The sequence below is a fragment of the Haplochromis burtoni genome, unplaced genomic scaffold, assembly GCF_018398535.1.
Source record: "Haplochromis burtoni strain Fernald_Lab_line unplaced genomic scaffold, NCSU_Asbu1 Contig_1, whole genome shotgun sequence".
NCBI classification, from domain to species: Eukaryota; Metazoa; Chordata; class Actinopteri; order Cichliformes; family Cichlidae; genus Haplochromis; species Haplochromis burtoni.
Genome location: NW_024582362.1, coordinates 1,238,702 through 1,257,740, shown reverse-complemented (window position 1 = coordinate 1,257,740; position 19,039 = coordinate 1,238,702). Strand labels below are relative to the sequence as shown.

At 38.7% G+C, this 19,039-nt stretch overlaps 1 protein-coding gene across 2 annotated transcripts in view; it reads left to right on the top strand.

The window, feature by feature from the left end:
• plod2 (procollagen-lysine, 2-oxoglutarate 5-dioxygenase 2) overlaps positions 1 to 16,215 on the top strand; it is a 37,334-nt gene extending 21,119 nt beyond the window's left edge. The window contains exons 7-20 of one of the 2 annotated variants that reach the window (XM_005912335.2): positions 266 to 363; positions 1,320 to 1,421; positions 3,311 to 3,436; positions 3,550 to 3,671; positions 5,185 to 5,289; positions 6,078 to 6,203; positions 6,719 to 6,860; positions 7,584 to 7,646; positions 8,773 to 8,886; positions 9,181 to 9,246; positions 9,469 to 9,573; positions 11,542 to 11,688; positions 12,519 to 12,644; positions 12,811 to 16,214. In XM_005912335.2, the coding sequence (XP_005912397.1) occupies positions 266 to 363; positions 1,320 to 1,421; positions 3,311 to 3,436; positions 3,550 to 3,671; positions 5,185 to 5,289; positions 6,078 to 6,203; positions 6,719 to 6,860; positions 7,584 to 7,646; positions 8,773 to 8,886; positions 9,181 to 9,246; positions 9,469 to 9,573; positions 11,542 to 11,688; positions 12,519 to 12,644; positions 12,811 to 12,966 (1,598 nt within the window). In that variant the 3' untranslated portion in view covers positions 12,967 to 16,214. Of the gene's footprint in view, positions 1 to 265; positions 364 to 1,319; positions 1,422 to 3,310; positions 3,437 to 3,549; positions 3,672 to 5,184; positions 5,290 to 6,077; positions 6,204 to 6,718; positions 6,861 to 7,583; positions 7,647 to 8,772; positions 8,887 to 9,180; positions 9,247 to 9,468; positions 9,574 to 11,541; positions 11,689 to 12,518; positions 12,645 to 12,810 lie in introns of both variants that reach the window. The other variant, XM_005912336.2, reaches the window with a different exon arrangement.
• Positions 16,216 to 19,039: the final 2,824 nt, after the last annotated feature.

Here is a 19,039-nt window from a genome sequence, read left to right as displayed (position 1 = left end):
ATATTTTATTTTCTAATTGAATAATCTCTGAATCTTTATAATTTAAACTCTGTCTTGGATGTCTAAGTGGCAAAAAAACAACAACCAAAAAAAACACTTAAACCAACATTTGATGTTGGTGCTGCCGCCAATCTGTGGATTACTTTCAGTGAACATGTAGGATTTGCAGTTTATAAGTTCTAAATCCTCGCAGCTCTTGCCCATGTAGTATGTCAGCTTTCAAAATATGGCCTAAAATGTCTTGTGTTCCCCTTTTTGTTGGCAGATGAAGTGCTTCTCAAGTTTGGAACGGACAGAGTGAGAGTTAGAAACACGGCGTACGACTCTCTGCCAGTAGTTGTCCATGGCAACGGAAACACCAAAGTGAGCAAGAAATTGCAGTCAAGGACACACCTAATGTAGCCTACTTAAGGGACAGAACAGATACTTTTAAGATAATTATCCTGACCTATGACACTAACCTTGAATGTAATTATCAAACTCTTTCCTGCCATTTGCAAATGAGTTTCTGTTGGCCTTTTAGACTTTTAGATTTTATCCAGCAACCATTCATCACTGCTGCTGATGTTCTGTTCGTTGTATAAATTTGACTCTACTTACTGGTAACGTGATACTTGCTAGTTACCTAGACATAAAAGGCAGTGAATATAGCTACAATACTCTCATTTTGTTTTTGCCATCACTCAATTCTACATCATGGTGAGGAGCTGAGGAAACTAAAAAGCAGGATGCCCGCTATAATTCTGTTGATTTTTCTTCTGGTCTTTTCCTTCTCCTGTCTCATTTTCTGGCCAACTGTTTATGTTTGGTCTTCCCTGTTAAAGAACCAAACCCACCAAACTACTGAGTCATTCTTCCCAGAGGGCTCAACAGCTGAAAGAAAAGCTTTTAATGAGAGATCACAGTATGAGCTGACTAGCGAGTTGTCAGACCATTAGTTCATTTTATTTCCCAGTTATCTCGCCAAGTTGAGTTTTGTGACAGCTACATGATCATGGCGTTAACGTCTGCAATAACAGACTGGCAAACGGTAGCAACCAGGAAATTACACGTTCTCACACTAAATACAGAGCAGCAATGGTTGTGCTAACAATATGTTGAAAGTTATGAAGAATGATAACATTGTTGCCAAGCCTTGGCTTCTGTAGACGACACATCACTCTGTGGCCTTTAGTCTGACCTGCAAGTGAATGTGTCCAGTCATGACACAGTCGTACAATAAATCTTTACGTCCACAGTTGTATTCCAGGTTAGGATTTTCAAACATATCATAAGAATGTGACCTCAAATTATTTACTTTGAATGCTTTTTTCTTGCAGATGTACTTGAACTATCTGGCCAACTATGTTCCCAATGCATGGAACTATGAACACGGCTGTAGCCACTGTGATGATGACGTCGTAGACTTTTCTCAGTTAAAAGTAGGTGCACCAGACTGCTTTTTTCCATCTACTTGCCATCCTTTTTTAGTCTGCTTTGAAATAGCTGCTGTGGAAAGTTCTTCTTCAGCCTCTCTTCTGGACTCCGGAAAGATGACACATACAGCCCATTTCCCAACATCAACCACCCATGTATCACTGACTGTTTAGACAGTAGTTGAAGATCCCAGATTTTTTTCCGTATTTCAACAGATAAGCAATTCTGTTGGTACTCCACTGTCTTTCCAGCGATAATAGGTTATGTGCCCATTTCTGGACCATTTTAAAAGAGCATAAGTGCAAGGGGAACTACTTGGGCAAGAGGAAGCACTGCACATCTGCGGTGCAGGATATGGCTTTTGAGGTTTTCTGAAAGGCTCATTTAAAGGGGTGTCACTGTCGACCAGGCTGTCTTTTAGCATGCGCCGCACTGTGGGTTTTATCCACAATAGTAACTTACAGTGGTTGTACTGAAAATTTGTCACAGAGTTCAACCCAGGCTGGCAACGTATAGCCGGCAGGAATGGCAGGCAATAGGAAATGTCTTGCTGTGTGGTTACGTCTGTCAAGAATGGTGCCAAACTTTACTTCTGGGTCCTCTAGGCGAACACTGTAACCAACACAAGATCTCAGTTCACCTTTATTTATTTTTACCTTAAAACTAGTTTGAGGAAAATCTGTCTATTGTAGAGCAAAATGTGTTTTTACTGTTCACTAAAATTGATGTTTTCACATTACACAAATAAAATTGCTGTAATCCTACATGCTGCATGGATACACTTCAATAGTTTAACTGGAGCCGATTCAGTACAAACCAAGCTACATGAAAGGCATCACTGTGAAAGTTGCTATTGGTGACCTTCCACAGTGAATGAAGAAAACACTGCTCCTTCTCAATAATAGGCACATTAGAAAGGACATTTCATTCCACTGTGCCCCTTTGTTTATGTGGGACAGAAACTGGTGGGAGCTCAGGTCATGTGGAAAGTTTGGTCATACTGTCCAGGCCTTTCCTGTGGGGTAAACCCAGTTTGGAGGAGGTACTTGTTGGTTTTTAGTGTACTTGTGTTTTGAGATTGAACTTAAGCCCTGCAATGACACTGAGAGTTACACCACGAAAGACCAAACAATCCCACCCAGGCCACTTCATTGCTTTTCTTTAACTGTTTCTACTGTTGGGTGTTGCTTTTCTCTGCTATAAGAAATGCTAAGGGTAGCTTTTTGCTTTCGTTTCAATGTTTCTGTCTGCTCCTGCTTTTCTGTGACAATTTAAGCTCACATTGCCTTGATGGATGAGCTCCCATTCATGTGCCTAAAACACAGTCATTGCGGAACTTGCAAATTAGATGGTTCTTCTCGGATCTCTTTTCATCCTTGGCCCAGACCTTTGCCATGAACTGGTCAAGAGGATCAAGAGTCCAGACTGAGCTGTGTGGGCTGGAGCTGAGTGTCATGGGAAAGTCTTTGCTCTTCTCTTCTCTATTGCTTAATTTTTCCATTTTATCTTTATTTCCTCAACTTTCTGCGGAATCATTTTGTGCACGTGTTTGTACCGTGGTTTTGGTCACCCACTTCATTAGATTACAACATATCAGCTGGTCAGGATGGAAGATGTTCAGGAAATTAATGCGAAGGGTTTTGCAATGTGTTAACAACATATTTAAAATGTTAAAGCCAGCACCAAATTCTGCAAAGACAATAGTCAAGGCACAATTCTAAAGTCAAATCAAGAAAATAGAGTTAATGCAGTGACAGATGTATTGGCTTCATGGTTTGCTTATGTGAGAACTGAAATGTCAAAATCATCCATGATTTATTTTAAACAAGTCTTCCACTGCCAGGGACACTTTTATGAAATCTAAACAATATGTCTTTCTTTCGAATCTAAACAGGAGTATCCAAATGTGCTGGTTGGAGTATTCATTGAGCAGCCAACTCCATTTCTTCCTGAATTCTTTCAGCGACTGCTGACCCTGGATTACCCAAAGGATAAACTCAAACTCTTTGTCCACAACAATGTGAGTACATGCAGCTGCATGTGCAGTTTTTTTTTCCTTCCTAGAGCTCTACATGGCTCCTTACACAGTATGTGGTGTCTCTGTTAATCCATTAATATTGGCTCCCTGCTCAGGAGGTTTACCACGAGAAGCACATCCAGAGGTTCTGGGAAGAGAACAAGAATGTGTTCAACAGTTTCAAAGTTGTGGGACCAGAAGAAAATTTGAGCCAAGGAGAGGCCAGGAATATGGCAATGTATGTATAACTATTATAAATGTATCATTTCTCAGAATCTGAAGTTTCTTAGAATTTTTGAATGATTATAAAGGATATGGTGTTTTCTGACTTTGATTAACCATGCAATACTTTCAAAACCTCTAAACGAGTTTTCATGGTTTCTGTTTGGGAAAACGGTCATCTTTGTTGCTAGAAGCATGAATAATTCAGTGCATTCAAGGTCTGTATTAAGAATAACCAGAGAGACAAATACACCTTTGGTGCTGCTTTGTAGTCTTTCTGTATTAATTACTCATAAAATGTGGTCTTAGGTTCAGCTAAATCACAGATTTACAGATAAACATAATATGACTAAACTAATAACAGGCAAACAGTTGTAGTTTTTGCTTCTGAATATCATTCACAGTCAAACCTGGGAAAAGGTGCTAAGGAAACTGGAAATGTGGGCTGTGAGCTTCCCCTCTCTATCAATATAATTGCTTTTAGATAAAAGATGGTAGTAGGTGTCCACTCCTATTACAGAAAATAAAGTCGAGTTATTTAAGTCTTAGTAAGCTCTTTCTTAATGGGTTCATGCTCTAAAGTCTAAAGTTTTTTAACTATAACATAATGTTTATTTTGTAAATTATCGTTCTAAAGGATGTCAAGGCAGGGTATGTTTTATTGTAACTGTCAACCCTCTTCAGCATCCCAGTCAGGCTAAGGCCAGCAACTTGGTAATTCAAAAATATGAATTTTCTTAATTTTCAGCCATTCTAATGTTTTTGATTTTTTAAATTTTATTTTTAATTATTTCCTTCCTCTATCTGTGAAGCCTTAGACCCTATTTTTGAAAAGCAGCCCCAAACATAATGCTCCCTCTGCCATACTTTATATTTGGGCATGCTTGATTTTTAGCATGCAATTCCATTTTCCTTCTGACATTATGGATTTCTACAACTAAGTCTGAACTCTTCACATCTATCTACAATTCATCATAAAGGAATTGTTGTAGAAGGAAAACAATTATTTAAGGAGGACCAATCCAAAATGTCTTCTCATAGTTTAGCAGGTGTCATAAGCATCTACGAAGATCTGATGGAGACTGAGACTGTCCTCAAGAAGGTTGTAAATGTTGCTAAATTAAATTCATTGACTTATTTTTTTTCCAGGCTGCATTGTGACTGATTTAAAATCCTCGGCAATGTGTAAGGATTCACAAACACACACACTCAGGTGTAAACTGCAGCTTTATTTGGACCAAAATGTTTAGGCACAGCATGCCGGGAAGCATTGGTCAGCACAGCCCTGTAATGAAGAAGTCTTAGGTTTATTAGGAGTCTCTAATTTTCTGAAATCTCCTTATCCACTGGAGGTTTAAAGATAGCAAGAGTCAGACTCCACCATTGAAAATTACACCTTATACTTTGACGCTGATAAATCTAAAGCCGTGACAGTGATTAATTCCAAGCCTTTTATTGACCGTAATCAGCTCTGGGTTGGAAAACAAAAAATCATTTTCTCCGCCATGTCTGTGTTTTAATTTCATTAGGGATCTTTGCCGTCAGGATGCCACATGTGACTACTACTTCAGCATAGATTCTGATGTCATGCTGACCAACAGACAGACACTGAAGCTCCTCATTGAGCAAAACAGGTAATCACAAAGTAACTGGAATAGAAGCCACAACTGAGCCTGTTTGGACCTTCTTGGTAGATGTTGTGATCATTGAACCATTTAGTTTATCCCGCAAGTGGCAAAACCACAGGAACATTACAGCTGAGTGAATTAAAGTTTTAAAATAGGCTGCGTTGGCTTCCTGTTTTTCTCTGGCCACATGGATACAGCAAAAGAGTCTATTGAACTAACTCAGAAATGCCACTTTGCATTATACAAAAAACAAACATTCAACCTCTTTTTGCCCTTCTGCAGCTCACGATCTTAAAGAAACCTTCCCATAAACTAGATGTCACTGTGGCCGTGGCATGGTATTGTGACTGGCGTTTACGGATATTTAAAGACAGCATGGGAATTCTCAGCTGGCACAGAGGTTGCGGGAGCAAAAGTCCAATTTATCTCAACCAAGAAAGTTTACCATTAGCATACTGCAGTATATATACGAACCCACACTGTGATTTATGGTGGTGTTATTTTGCAAACTTTTTCCCAGTTTATTTAACAGAAAGAAAGTACACTTCTTTGAATTGAGTCCAGCATGACGTACTGGTGTGGTTCGAATCGTGGTTTTCTGTGATCTGTTTCTGACTTTGCAGTGTAATATAAAGTATACTATCCAGCTAGAGGTTGAGACTTTAGATAGAGGCCTTACCCCAGTGGCAAGTGGTCTGGTGCAATAGGTGGCTGCCTGCTTGGGAGATTTCACTGAGTTTTAACTGCCCTGACAGAGTTACCATCTCTTCACTCCGTCTCTCACTTTCCAACAGAAAAATAATTGGCCCCCTTGTCACTCGTCACGGCAAGCTGTGGTCCAACTTCTGGGGAGCCTTGAGTCTGGATGGGTATTACGCCCGATCTGAAGATTATGTTGACATTGTGCAGAGAAAACGCGTGTAAGTCACAAGAGCAATAAGGGTAAACAAAGTTATGGCTTTGCATTTCATGGTTCACAAAGCAAATGTGGGTACTGGATCTCTGAGCATGTCCGTAACTATGAATAAATCTTGCACCGTTGTGCTGGAACTATTTTCCTTCATGTTTAGCCACAAAAAATAAGACCTGCTAACTTAGAAGGCCTATGTGAAGAGTCAGAAAAGTGATTTGATGAGAAAAACACTAAGTTAAACTTTTATTTCTGACTGACTTTGCTTAAAAGTAAGTTAGATTTGCTCTAAGATTGCACGGAAACACTTATTCACCCACAACAGTTGGAACTCAGATTGACAGCATGCAGAAAATAAATGGTTGTTATGTAAGTTTCAAAAGATTCTAAATGAATATGCTGAGCTTTTTTTCTTTTCTACCACACAGTTTACTACTGCACACTGTAAGAATGCATTCTTACATACATACATACTGGATTAATACAAAATAAGCACTTCCCGTCTTTATGTCTTGTTGTTTCTAGGGGTGTGTGGAACATTCCTTACATGGCACATGTATACCTTGTCAAGGGCAGTGCCTTAAGGAATGAACTGAAAGAAAGGAACTACTTTGTTCTGGAAAAACTGGACCCAGATATGGCTTTATGTAGAAATGCCAGAGAAATGGTAAGAAGGAACAACCGCCATCTTTAAGGATTCCTCTATTAGCACTACTGTTCGTAAAATATTAAGATTAATTTAGCAATAAGAATGTATAAGGTCATACTAACTTTAGGTATATTTATAATAGTTAGTTTGGTTAAGCAATGAATTTGCTACTAACAAAAGTCAACAGCTCAACGGAAACCAAAGACTGGCAAGTATCAGTGTTTGTATGTATGAGTATGTATGAGTGTCTTCGTCAGCAAGGCGTGACCGTCCTGTGTTTACAGTGTCTCTTTGGTCGTGCGAGGTTCTCTGCTACACTTGTATCCCATCATCCTTTACTTTCTTTTAACCTTACGTCTTGAGCACAGTCAGTACAACCGATGCCTGGCTGGCTACCACACAGAAAGGGTCTTGTCTCTTGTGGGGTTTTTTTCCTTTTCACTTGTGAACTTGTTACCTAGTCTTGCTTTGCGTCACTTGGACTTGGCAGCTGCGGTGTCAGATTCAAACACAGTGTATGTTGTCTGGTTTGCTTGGCCTGCTCCCCCAGCATGCATTGCTCCCACGTTAACCTACAAAAACATCAGCTTCAGAGGGAATCTTGCTTCTTTTTCATGCAGGCGTGTTTCCTCTCCTCCTGAATTCCTATGTATGTGACATATGTACTTCCTCTGTCACCCTGTTTTTATTTTGAATTCACTAATGTCACCTTATTTACATGATGCTTCTCCTTTATTTTAGACCAGTCACAGAGAAAAAGACTCCCCTTCTCCGGAATCATTCCATATGCTCAGGCCCCCAAAGGTTTCCATTTGTTTTGACTACTCTGCTTTCTGAAACATCCATTTCCAATGGGTTAGCACTCAGAAACCAATCTAAGCCATGTAGCATGCATAGTTTTAGGTACAGAAATAAATTTTCCCTTATACTGAATTTAGTATTGGAGGTTTTGTTTTTTGAAAATGCGCAGTTACAAATTCTTAATAAATTCGTACTGAGTTGCCTACTTGACTGGCAACTTTTCAAAAATTGATGTTGACTTTTTGCTTGTGATAACTTTAGGTCTAAAAGTAAAATGATCTCAGTCAGACAGAACAAGACTCATAATCTTTTATGTGTTTATGATTGCTTCTAAGAGGAGATCATGGAGGAGACAAAAAAGTTCACACAGTGAGCAGTTCCCCTGTCCTGATGCTTTACCCTAAACAACCAAACCCTACATCATACACACATTACCAGCTGCTCTTTCTAAACACACTGACTAATCTCAGACTAGGCTCAAACTATTTTTTCCCACAGTCATGCTAAACATCTGGTGCAAATCACAGTTTTTCACAGAATGCATTTGTACATTAGCAATTTGGAATGTTGTGCAAAGAGATTGCAAAACTATCCTTAATTTTTCATTCATCTTCATCAAGCACAAAGCCTAGTCTGATAGTAAGTCCAAACCACTCCTACACATCTCCCTCCCCATGCTTCACTTTAGAGGGAATATAATTCCTGGATTTGCTTTGTCCCGACCTCCCCAGCACCCCTCTGTTCCTGTTCTCCCACTCCTCTCCTGCCCCATGTTATCCAGTTCCCAACCCTCTAGGACCCTCCCCCAACACCCATAAATAATCTAAGATTATTTATATGACATCTGTGTCTGTTTGAACATAGAGTTCAGTAATGATTTCAGTGTGTTTAAGCACACTTAAATCCGACTATATTCTCAGTTTTGTGCAAATGAAGCTTTTAGTAGTTTGCCACAAGTATCAGCTTGTCAGTTTTATTGCCAGTGATAACTACTCATGAGTATTCATGTGTTCTAATACTGCATGCATGATGATTATGTAGACAAGTAAATCTTGCTTGTGGAACATCAGAAATCTTTTGCTTCTCGAACTTTTATGAAACTTACTCAACTTTCTCCTGCTTGCTGCAGGGAGTCTTCATGTACATAACCAACCGTCACGAATTTGGGAGGCTCATTTCCACAGCCAATTATAACATTTCTCATTACAACAATGACTTGTGGCAGATATTTGAAAACCCTGTGGTAAGTCATTATGATCTCTCATTATCCTTCAACCACAAAAAAGCTTTTTTTTCTGAATAGCTGAGATAAACAACAGCCACCTGTAAAGGTTATTAACAATAATGGAACGATTACAAATGTGAGACAATTTTGGAATAATGACTTTGGTGTGATAAGGCTCCTGGCTGATGATTTACTACTGTATTTGACAAGCTGGGATCTGCCCTGTGGGAGATGAGATTAGCTCTGTGAGGTATGCAGGTCAGAAAACAGTTCAAAAAATGGGCACTAATTTGAAGTACTTTCTGCTTGCAGGACTGGAAAGAGAAATATATCCACTCAAACTACACTCGAATTTTCACTGACAACTACTTGGAGCAGGTTTGTATATATACATGTGTATCTGTATGTCTTCAACATACTGATACAGACCGAGGGGGGAAATGGGATGACATAATGTCGCAGCAAAAAAAATCCCAACATCTGGTTTTACCATATCTGGGTATTACATTACAGTTACTAGAGCTCAACATGAAGGTGCTATTCAAGTCTATTCTCAGTGGCCTCTTTTTGTGTGTCAATGTGTGTGTGCGTGTTTTATAGCCATGTCCAGATGTGTTCTGGTTCGCAGTCTTTTCAGAGAAGGCTTGTGATGAACTAGTCGAGGAGATGGAGCATTACGGTTCATGGTCTGGAGGCAAACACCAGGTGTGTATTGTTAGCTCAGTTTCACTGAACATAAAGTGCTAAGTGTAATCGTCACACTACAGTCACAGTGCTCTTCTTATTCTTTCTGTGTTTTATGTTTACACATTTTAATAAGGTGATAAGCATAATAAAATATCAGTGGTACTGGATTCAGTTTAGAAGTATGAGCCAAAAAGCAAAGGTTATTTATTAGAGAGGCCAGGCACTGAGATGCAACCACTGACCTCTTCACCACAGGGACAAAAAATACATTAAATGTATCCAAAAGTATAGAACGTAAAAATTCAGCACTATGATAAGAAAGAAGATGGCAAAGATTAAGGCTACGTTCACACTGCAGGCGAAAGCGCATCAAATCTGACTTTTTTTGACCCTATGCGACCCATATCCGATCATGGTATGACAGTGTGAACAGCACAAATCCGATATTTTCAAATCCAACCTGGGTCACTTTCGAATGTGGTACTGAATCCGATACATATCTGATGTTTTAGAAAGCGACTGCTGTTTGAACGGTCATGTCGCATTAAATCCGTCTTTTACGTCACTGACACAAGACAGACGCCAATTATCAGCCCCCGAGAAGACATCGTGAACGCTTCCTGGCCATCCAGTGTAGATGTTAGTGAAACTGTTAGGAAGACAACGTTGGAGAAATGTGAACATTTTATTTGTACTGTATAATCTGTAGATTCTGACAGAAATCTGCAACTATCCTTTGAAGCACCGCTCCTCTTTAAAACAGCAATAAGGATAATTATTAGGCCAAATGTAAATAACAAAATAAATTTATAACTTAAAGCAAAATTGGGAAACGTAAAGTCCGAAGTCTTTATATTAAGGGCCATCAGTCAAACAATATTGTTTGGTCTGCATCTAAACAGAGCGCGTTGTGTGTGATGTCTTCTTTTGCGCATGCGGGCCGCTTTGACCGTTCACACTAGAGCGCGTTTGCTGTTGCATTTTATTTGTAGTGTGAACAAGCAGACAAAAAAATCAGATTTGATCAAAAAATCGGAATTGAGCATCAAGACCTGCAGTGTGAACGTAGCTTAAGTTAATTTAGTTAGCATAACAGATGTGCTGGGAAAACTGAAATGTACTTATAGTTTGATATGTCTGCTTTATCTTGCTTAACATCTTAAAGTTTTTTAGGGCTAAATGCAACCAGTGTACTTTAAATTCATCAACTGATGGTTTCATTTATGTTATATAATGACAAATACCCATTGTGTGTTGCCAGAAACAAGAAGACACTCTTCCTATCATTATGGCTGGTTATGTGCAGCACCAGCTTTAGCTCACAACAATCGTGTGAGGGCATGCTACCATTTGCTAACACCACTAGCATGACTAAAAGGTTTATTGATTTTTTTTAAAAATTATACAGTAGAAATTTAGATTTTTGAAATTACCCCAAAAGTTTACATAAATTAACTGAGTTAACTATTGCTGATACTTCTAAGCACTCTTTCACTGTTTGTGGGTTAAATGGCATCCAGATGTAACAAGTATCAGACTATTCTTGGTTAGCTTGCTAGCTTTTAAATGTCAAAGTTATGTTTTGGTACGACACAGAAAGTTACACACATGCAATTATGATTAATGCATATAGTAAAAAATGATTTTAGTGCTGTCATCACAAGGTTGGCCATTTGAATACAACCAAAAAACCCCAGCTGTGTTTTAGTTTAATGGTGTCTAATTCCCAGTGTCTCAAAGTTGGCCAGGGAGATTAATATATTACAAATACTTTGACTCTGTTTGAGAGACGACTGAGCTGGATGGGTCATTAAGTCTCATACAGGCAGACAACAGAACAGCCTGTGGTTTAAAAAAAAATAACACATGCACATCATCACAATCACCATCACTTTGAAAACTGTGGACACACACTTTGAGGATAGTGGGTCATTTGTTCCGTCGTTAGTCACACTGCATCGTGCTCTGTTTCTCTCCTTTTCTCAGGACAAGCGGATTGCTGGAGGCTATGAGACTGTGCCGACAGATGACATTCACATGAAGCAAATTGGGTTTGAGAAAGAGTGGCTGCATTTCATCCGAGAGTTCATATCACCTGTCACGTTAAAAGTTTTCTCTGGCTATTACACAAAGGTTTGTGTGAATCTGACCTTTTTCTAGTAAAAGCTGAGTTATAACAGCAGAAAAGTTTAATCATATAATGAGCTGCTGACCTGCTATTCATGTTTATGTTTGGGATTCTGATGTGAATCTTAACAACTGATGACAAATTTTCCATTGGATGACAAATTGGTAGAATTTCCCATTACCACTCGTTAATATTGTGGTAATAATGGTAATAATGGGGTAGTAAGGTGGAAAGAAAAAGGTGCCAATATGGAAAATTTAAGTTATTACCCCTTAGTAATATCTAAGTAACAACCAACTAATCTCGTGTGTCAACAGTGTTTATAATAATTTAATGTGACACTGAAATTTAAGTCATTTGGTAATAAGTACCCAGAAACTAGGGAAAACTATGATACCGTTTTAGGGCCGCTGAAGATCAGAAAAACAATAAGGTGCATTTATTTATGAGGAAAAAAAGGCAAATCTTCAAGATTAAAGTGGCAAATTTCTGAGACGATTCCCTGTCCCTCATTTTTTCACCAATCTTCAGTGGCCCTAAAAACTGTAGTAGGAAACATACACGTGCCTTTGTATGTATGTCTAGTAGGAATACTATAATATTATACTGGAAACACTATCAGAACTTGCTAGCAATAAAATTGACATCCATGCATTTTAAATTTTTGTGTACAGATTTGATAGTAACCTTATAATAATAAAGTAATACTGGTGGACAGGTTCGCATATTAGAATAGTATTACCATATTGTAATGGAAACATATTGTAAGCATAATTCTTTATTTGAAGGTAACATCAGTACTGTCAGCCAATGCATTTCTATCCTTTTGTCACAGGGTTATGCTTTGATGAACTTTGTTGTAAAATACACTCCTGAGAGACAAGCCTACCTGAGGCCCCACCATGACTCCTCTACCTTCACCATTAACATTGCTCTCAATAACAAAGGCATAGACTTTCAGGTAAGGACTTGTATTATGGGGCATAAGTCACACTAATATTATAGCTGTTATATATTTTTTTTAAATGTAGATTTTATTTTAAGCTTTCCAATTAGATAATCTGTCTGATGAGTATTGTTAACCCAGTGATTTATTTCACAATTATAAATCCAATGTACTTTTTTAGGGAGGGGGTTGCCGTTTCCATCGGTATAACTGTAGCATAGAATCACCGAGGAAAGGCTGGAGCTTCATGCACCCGGGACGACTGACTCACCTGCATGAAGGCCTACCCACAACCGGCGGCACCCGCTATATTGCAGTGTCCTTTATTGATCCTTGAACTACCTGACGGCCTTATGATGTCAAGTCTTTCAACCACGCTTCGCTTTTTTTCATCCAATTTTTTTTTTGTTTGGTTGTATGATTTGAAGTTTTGTGCACAAGCTGTTCTTCTGATGCGATTCTTTTTTTAAAGCAGATGCTTTAAAATCTTGAAAAAGTTGCATTCAAATAACCTCTGTCAGACAGAGAATAGAGAGGCCAGGGAAGTAACAAAGGCAATTAACAGTTTTGATACACAGATTGAAACAAAAACCAAGCTAGCAGGGTAAGGATTTCTGTCACATTACTGCTTCATTTTTTGATTCAAAACAAAAATCTTTCAGGAAATCGTCTATGCTGTAGATTGTCATGATTTTCATTGCTCTGTCATGGTAACCATCATTCATCCACCCTGGTTGATTTGCTAGCAATTAGCTCTACTGTGTGAGGTTGCGCAGATGACCATTGTGTATAAAATTGTGTTTCAGGTAAAATGTGACTGAACTTGCGTATTGCTTCAAAAGTTACTACTGGTGCTAATAATCATGTTTCTGCAGTGTAAGTTATATTGTTTTCTACCCTGAGTCAGTCAAGGTTTTATTTGTGATTTTTTAATTACATTTCCATTTGGTTTGTGCCCCATTAAAAGAACTTGTGCACTGTAATTTTGCAGAGCAAAGAGAGCAGAATTCATTAAGAATTCAAGCTAAATGAAGATCGATGTGTCATTTTTACTTGAAAGGTTTTCCTTCTTTCTGTACTGAATATTGGCAACACTGATTTGCTTTACTGAAAATATTTCTGCAAAATGTTCTTCCTTTTTTCTGACAGATATGAGTGACTTTATTTTGAAACTCAGCAAACTATTTTTTAACTTATTGTCTAATTCAATTAAAAAAACCCTGAATACTGAAAAATTAATGTTTTCACATTTACTCTAATTTTGCATTTAATATACTAAAGTATGCTGCCTCATGAGCCTCACGAGACCCTGAAAGGAGACACAAACCCAGCTTCAGGAGGTCATAAGTGTGCGTAAATGTGATGGTTGCATCTGGCATACCATGTGAATCCATCCACTTTGATGACCTCGTGGGAAATAATGGAGCAGCTGAAAGCACATTCTTTCATTTAAAGCACTCGCTGTCCAGAGAGCAAACCAAAAAGTCTCCTCGTAGATTGTAGAAAGTCTGGATGTAGTTACCACTGCATACAAGCTTTCATTGTCTTATCGCTTTATCAGTTCAAGTCTGGACGCATCACATGTTAAACCCATCATGGTTGGTTTGGACTGAAGTACTCCTCTGCACAGGGAGTAGCCCCGAAGTGTTTGGGCGCGGTGTGATGATGTATATCAGTGCAAATGTGGTTCAGTTTACCTTAGGGGCTAAGTGTAAACATGTACATGCAACTTCATGGAAGTGGTACAGATGGTGCTTAGAAGACTGATGACAGAACAGAGAGGGGAGGTGTTAAAAGCACAGCTTACAGAGGAAAAAAAACATCCAGTGAAAACTATGATTTTTACCCCTTACATGACTATATGTTTACCATCTAGAAACTTAATAAAATATCCACCTTAGATTGAGCCCTAGATTTTATCCAAGTTCTCACCTTCTTATCAAATCCCATTTCTTTTTATTGCCGACAGCCTCTGGAGCTTTACTTCCCCCTTGAGGGCCGTGTATTTACCTGACCAGATGTGCATTTTTGCTCCCCGTAAAGCCGAATGAGGGCTGAATTTCTGAGTAGCTGCTATGAAGCAGTAAAGACGCGGGGAGCGGAGAAGGAGGAGATTTAGGTCAGACTAGGAAAGGCTCTCAGCTGCTGAAAGAGCCCTTTGTAGTCATCATTTCCCTTGAACTGCGCAGTGTCCAGACCCTGTGAAAGGTGACATTAATTACAACCAGGCATGCAGGAAAAACCTAGGAGATTCTCACAGCAATGCCTTTATCAAAAGGAAGAAATGGTGACACATATCCGAACCTTGATTTATTCGAAAGTCGCAAGTAGGATACAGTATACTCAGTGTTTTGGAGGCAAAGGCGGGTCGTTCAAGGTCATTTCCTTCTTTTATTAATAAAATCAACTCTAGAGTCTGTGTTTTTACAGTTGTACATGGTTGTACGCACCATGTTTAACCCGATGAATACCCATACTTAGGGTAAATGGTTTTTGAGATGGGAATTTAGTTTTTATACCAAAGTCAATTCAAGCGCACCACTAACTGCAGGGTGCCCAGTGGCAAATAGTGATTTAGACATTACCCCAGCAAGCACTCTGGTCTTGACCAAACAAAGGATTTAAATTAAGTGTTTACAACATTGTAGGATTTTAAGTGCCTGGGGTCAGTCTATGTGTGGTCATATCTGTAGCTGATGGTTTAGAGGCAATCTTGCACCACGGGGATAATAAGAAGTTTCCAGCATATTTTGTCTGCCTTTAATGCACTATTTACCTGTTAGTGCAGTCACTCATTTACTGCCTGGGGTAATGAATCAAAACATTAAAGCGTACGAGCCTTGTGACCTGGCATGTGCCACAAGGCAGAAAATCTATTAAGGGGCAAAATAACTATTCCTAACTGTCCAAGTTCAACAAGATACATCCTCTCATACTTCTGTTTATGCTGTTGAGCCACCAAATCTAACTCTCTTGAAAAAAGGCTACAGTAAGTCACAGATATACAGTTTCAGTTCTTCTTAGTTTAATTTCCCCACTTTTTTCCCTACATTTTTCTTCCCAGTTAATTTCCTCGTGCACCTTAGCACTGCTTGTTTTTACTAGAGTTAAGTTCCAGCTGTAGATTAATAAACCTTTGGTGCGCTATACTATGAACTTTTGGCACCAAGCCAGCCTATCCAGAGCCCACGTAAAACACTGTACGTAAAAGTGCTTGTGTCAATCAGAGTAAAACAGCATGTTATCCAGTGCAACACACTCACTTATGATTGTGGGTGTTGAATCATTTTTGGACAATGAGAGAGGAGGCGTTTGGAATGAAACCAGGAGTATTTCCATGGAATTTGTTTCCAGTGAAAATATACAAGTTATCATTAGCCATATGCTTTAGGTAATTCATCATCCTCTTGACAGAATAGTTTTGTAAGACATGGTTTGTGTGGATCCGGGAAATCCATGCAAAATCAGTGATCATCCCTGAGGAATATACCACCTCTGCAGGATACAGTGCAACATTTTCATCCAAACACATCATGGCAAAAAGGCCAACTGCATGAGTGTGTGTGTGTGTGTGTGAGAGAGAGAGATACAATGTAGTGCATGGTTGTTTCATTGTAAATTTCTCAAATTACATTTATAGAAGAGGGCGGAGGGGTCGTTGGGGAGTTGTATGATTAGTGTGGTTTGGGGCCAGGGAGAAGGTTCAGGCGCAGTGCAATTGTGAGTGAGGCATCAGTGGAAAAGTACTGTGATGGAACACAGATACAGCAGGAAACATTTGATGCCACTGAGTCGGCATTTTGTGCATTAATGGATGCGTGAAAATACGTTTGTGTCCATTATTTTCAATTGTGCACAGTTCAAAAGATGTTAAATGAATTTAATCTCACGTTTCACATAAATGGGACTTCGGGGACCAGAAGTCTTTTAGGAACTGTGTGAGCAGAACAGACACAGCTAATAAAGGCATGCTTAAAAGCTTGGAAATGTGACCTTGTCTGTATCATTTGTTAACAAGCAGTCTAGGATCTCCACTATGGAGCAACATCTTCAGCAGTGGAGACACAGAAGTATGCAGGCCTGCTGCTACTTGTTTGGTAAAGGTACCTGTTATAGAAAGAACCAAAAACTCGATCATCATCGTCACTTTTACATTTGCATCATTGGAGCGCAAAGAAGAAGAAAATTACTTTTACATATTGATTAAAACCTGGTTTGTGCCAGCTGAAGAGTGGAAGTATTTACTGCTAATTCTTTTTTAACCATTTAAAAACTCCTGTTTGAGGCAAGAGCAGCAGCTCTAACACATTGTAAAACCTTTATTGGGTTGTATAAAAAGAGCTCGAGACTCTGAGTCTGCAAATCCCTGTTAATATGTTTTGTTTGCAGTCTCACATGTGAGACTAACATCTATAATATATATGAAACAAACAGAAAAACAAAAAGATTCATGCCACATGTTAGGTAAGACAAGATGATCCGTATTGAACATGATCCATAATGTTGGTTGTAACCAAAATAGTACTTATTATTACGGCCTATCATCATGCCTAACTCCCAGGTAAGTAATGAAATACATTGAGTCCACAATACCAATTATGTTGATTGTATGCTTCTAGGGGAATCAACACCCTCACTTTTTACCAGCCAGACTGTTTACCATCTCAAAGTAAACTGGGTGCAAGTACCATTTAACAAAATTACACAGCAACGCTCTGTAAAAACAATCAGCAGCCCCACACTCTCAGCAGATATTGATTTATGGAAAAGACAAATGTGGAATGGAAGATGGGTGGAGGATGGGGAGTTTTCTAAAGCCACAGAAGCTCTGTTTATAGAAAGCAAACAGCAGTCACACAACATGTCCTTTATGAGCTATTTTGGAGTCCTTTGAATGATCTTTTAGTGTATTTAAACCTGTATTTTGCCATTTGAAGTGCAGACAGAAGACTAGTGTTGTGCAGTGGGGCATTCTGGTGTCAGGGTGTGTGCGCCCAAGTCTACGTGGTGGCTACGTGTCTAGGTCAATGTGGTTGCATAAAAGGAGCAACGAGAGCCTGGCATTTAGAGCCCCCCTGTGGGTACAGACTGTTTATGCCACTTCTAAAGTGGATGTCAGAGATTTTTCATTGTAAAGACAGACGGTAAGACAAAAAAAGAAGATAAAAACAAGTTCATTCTTAAATGTAAGAAAACTCAGCCTTTGTTTTAAATGTAAATACAAATCCAAGAAATCAATCAGTCCAGCCAAGAATATATATTGACTGCGATTTGGCTGTTATGCTAAATTAAATATATTTTGATTCTTGATGGTATGAAGAAATTAAATTGATTACTTTTTCTTACTTGTGTAAATGCACATTTTTTCTATATTGTCTGCTCACAGGAAGCTGTAAATCTAAGCACATTCAAAGTATTATCTAGGGCAATGTTCACGCATTACAAATTAAATATAATCTACTTTTTTTTTAATGCTGGCAAGCAAAGAGAACAAATCAAATACCCTGATCGTTCTTTTAGACAGGCAGTGAAATTGCCTGAATACCAGCTGACGCCACTTGCTGCCGTGTTTGTTGATGACTGTCGACAAACGTCAAACAGTCAATTTCCCTGCTACTTTCATCAGCTAGTTTGTAATTCTCGGCACAGTACTGGAGATGACCACCCACGCTCAGTATGTCCATAATGATTCACGAGATAGGAGCTGGTGAGAGTGGGCCGTAATGAAACTAAGGCCTAAATATATGAATCTTTGATGGGTCTAATTTTGACTCTGTGATGATAGGAAGCATTTGAAATAGGCTTTGAATCATAAATGGAAATCTAACAAAGATTTCAGCATAAAGTAAGGCAACACTAATAATAGCATTGCTTCAGAATGTAACAAGAATTACACTTATTGCATGTAAATCTATATTATGTTGGACTTTTGCATCTCAGAGACTTAAAATGGTTGATGCCCCACTAAAAAAGTTTTCTTTTGGACTGGCAGTCTGGCAAGAATATGGATATTGTTATACCTTATGTACAGACAAACAGGCCCCTCTAAAATAAGAGGGCTTGGGACTGCAGAAACCAAGTCTGGATAATAATAACAGACACTAGCCTTTCATGGTAACGTTTCTGAAAAGTCTTTGAGGTGACTGGTTAACTACCTAAAATCAGTAACCATCAGTATAGTTCACTAATAGTGTCATGTCAGTTTTAAAAGTAAGAAAAATCCCTCCCAAAAATCAAGGTTCTTTCTTAAAACCATCAAAGATAAGCAGAGAATAACGGGATTTCAACCACACACTGACAGAGCAACAGCCTATCTGAAGTTGTGATGAAAAGCAGTGAGTGAAGTGTCTCATTCATGCAAATGTGCCATAAAGTATCAAATGTATTATTATCCAAAAGCACAAGACAAA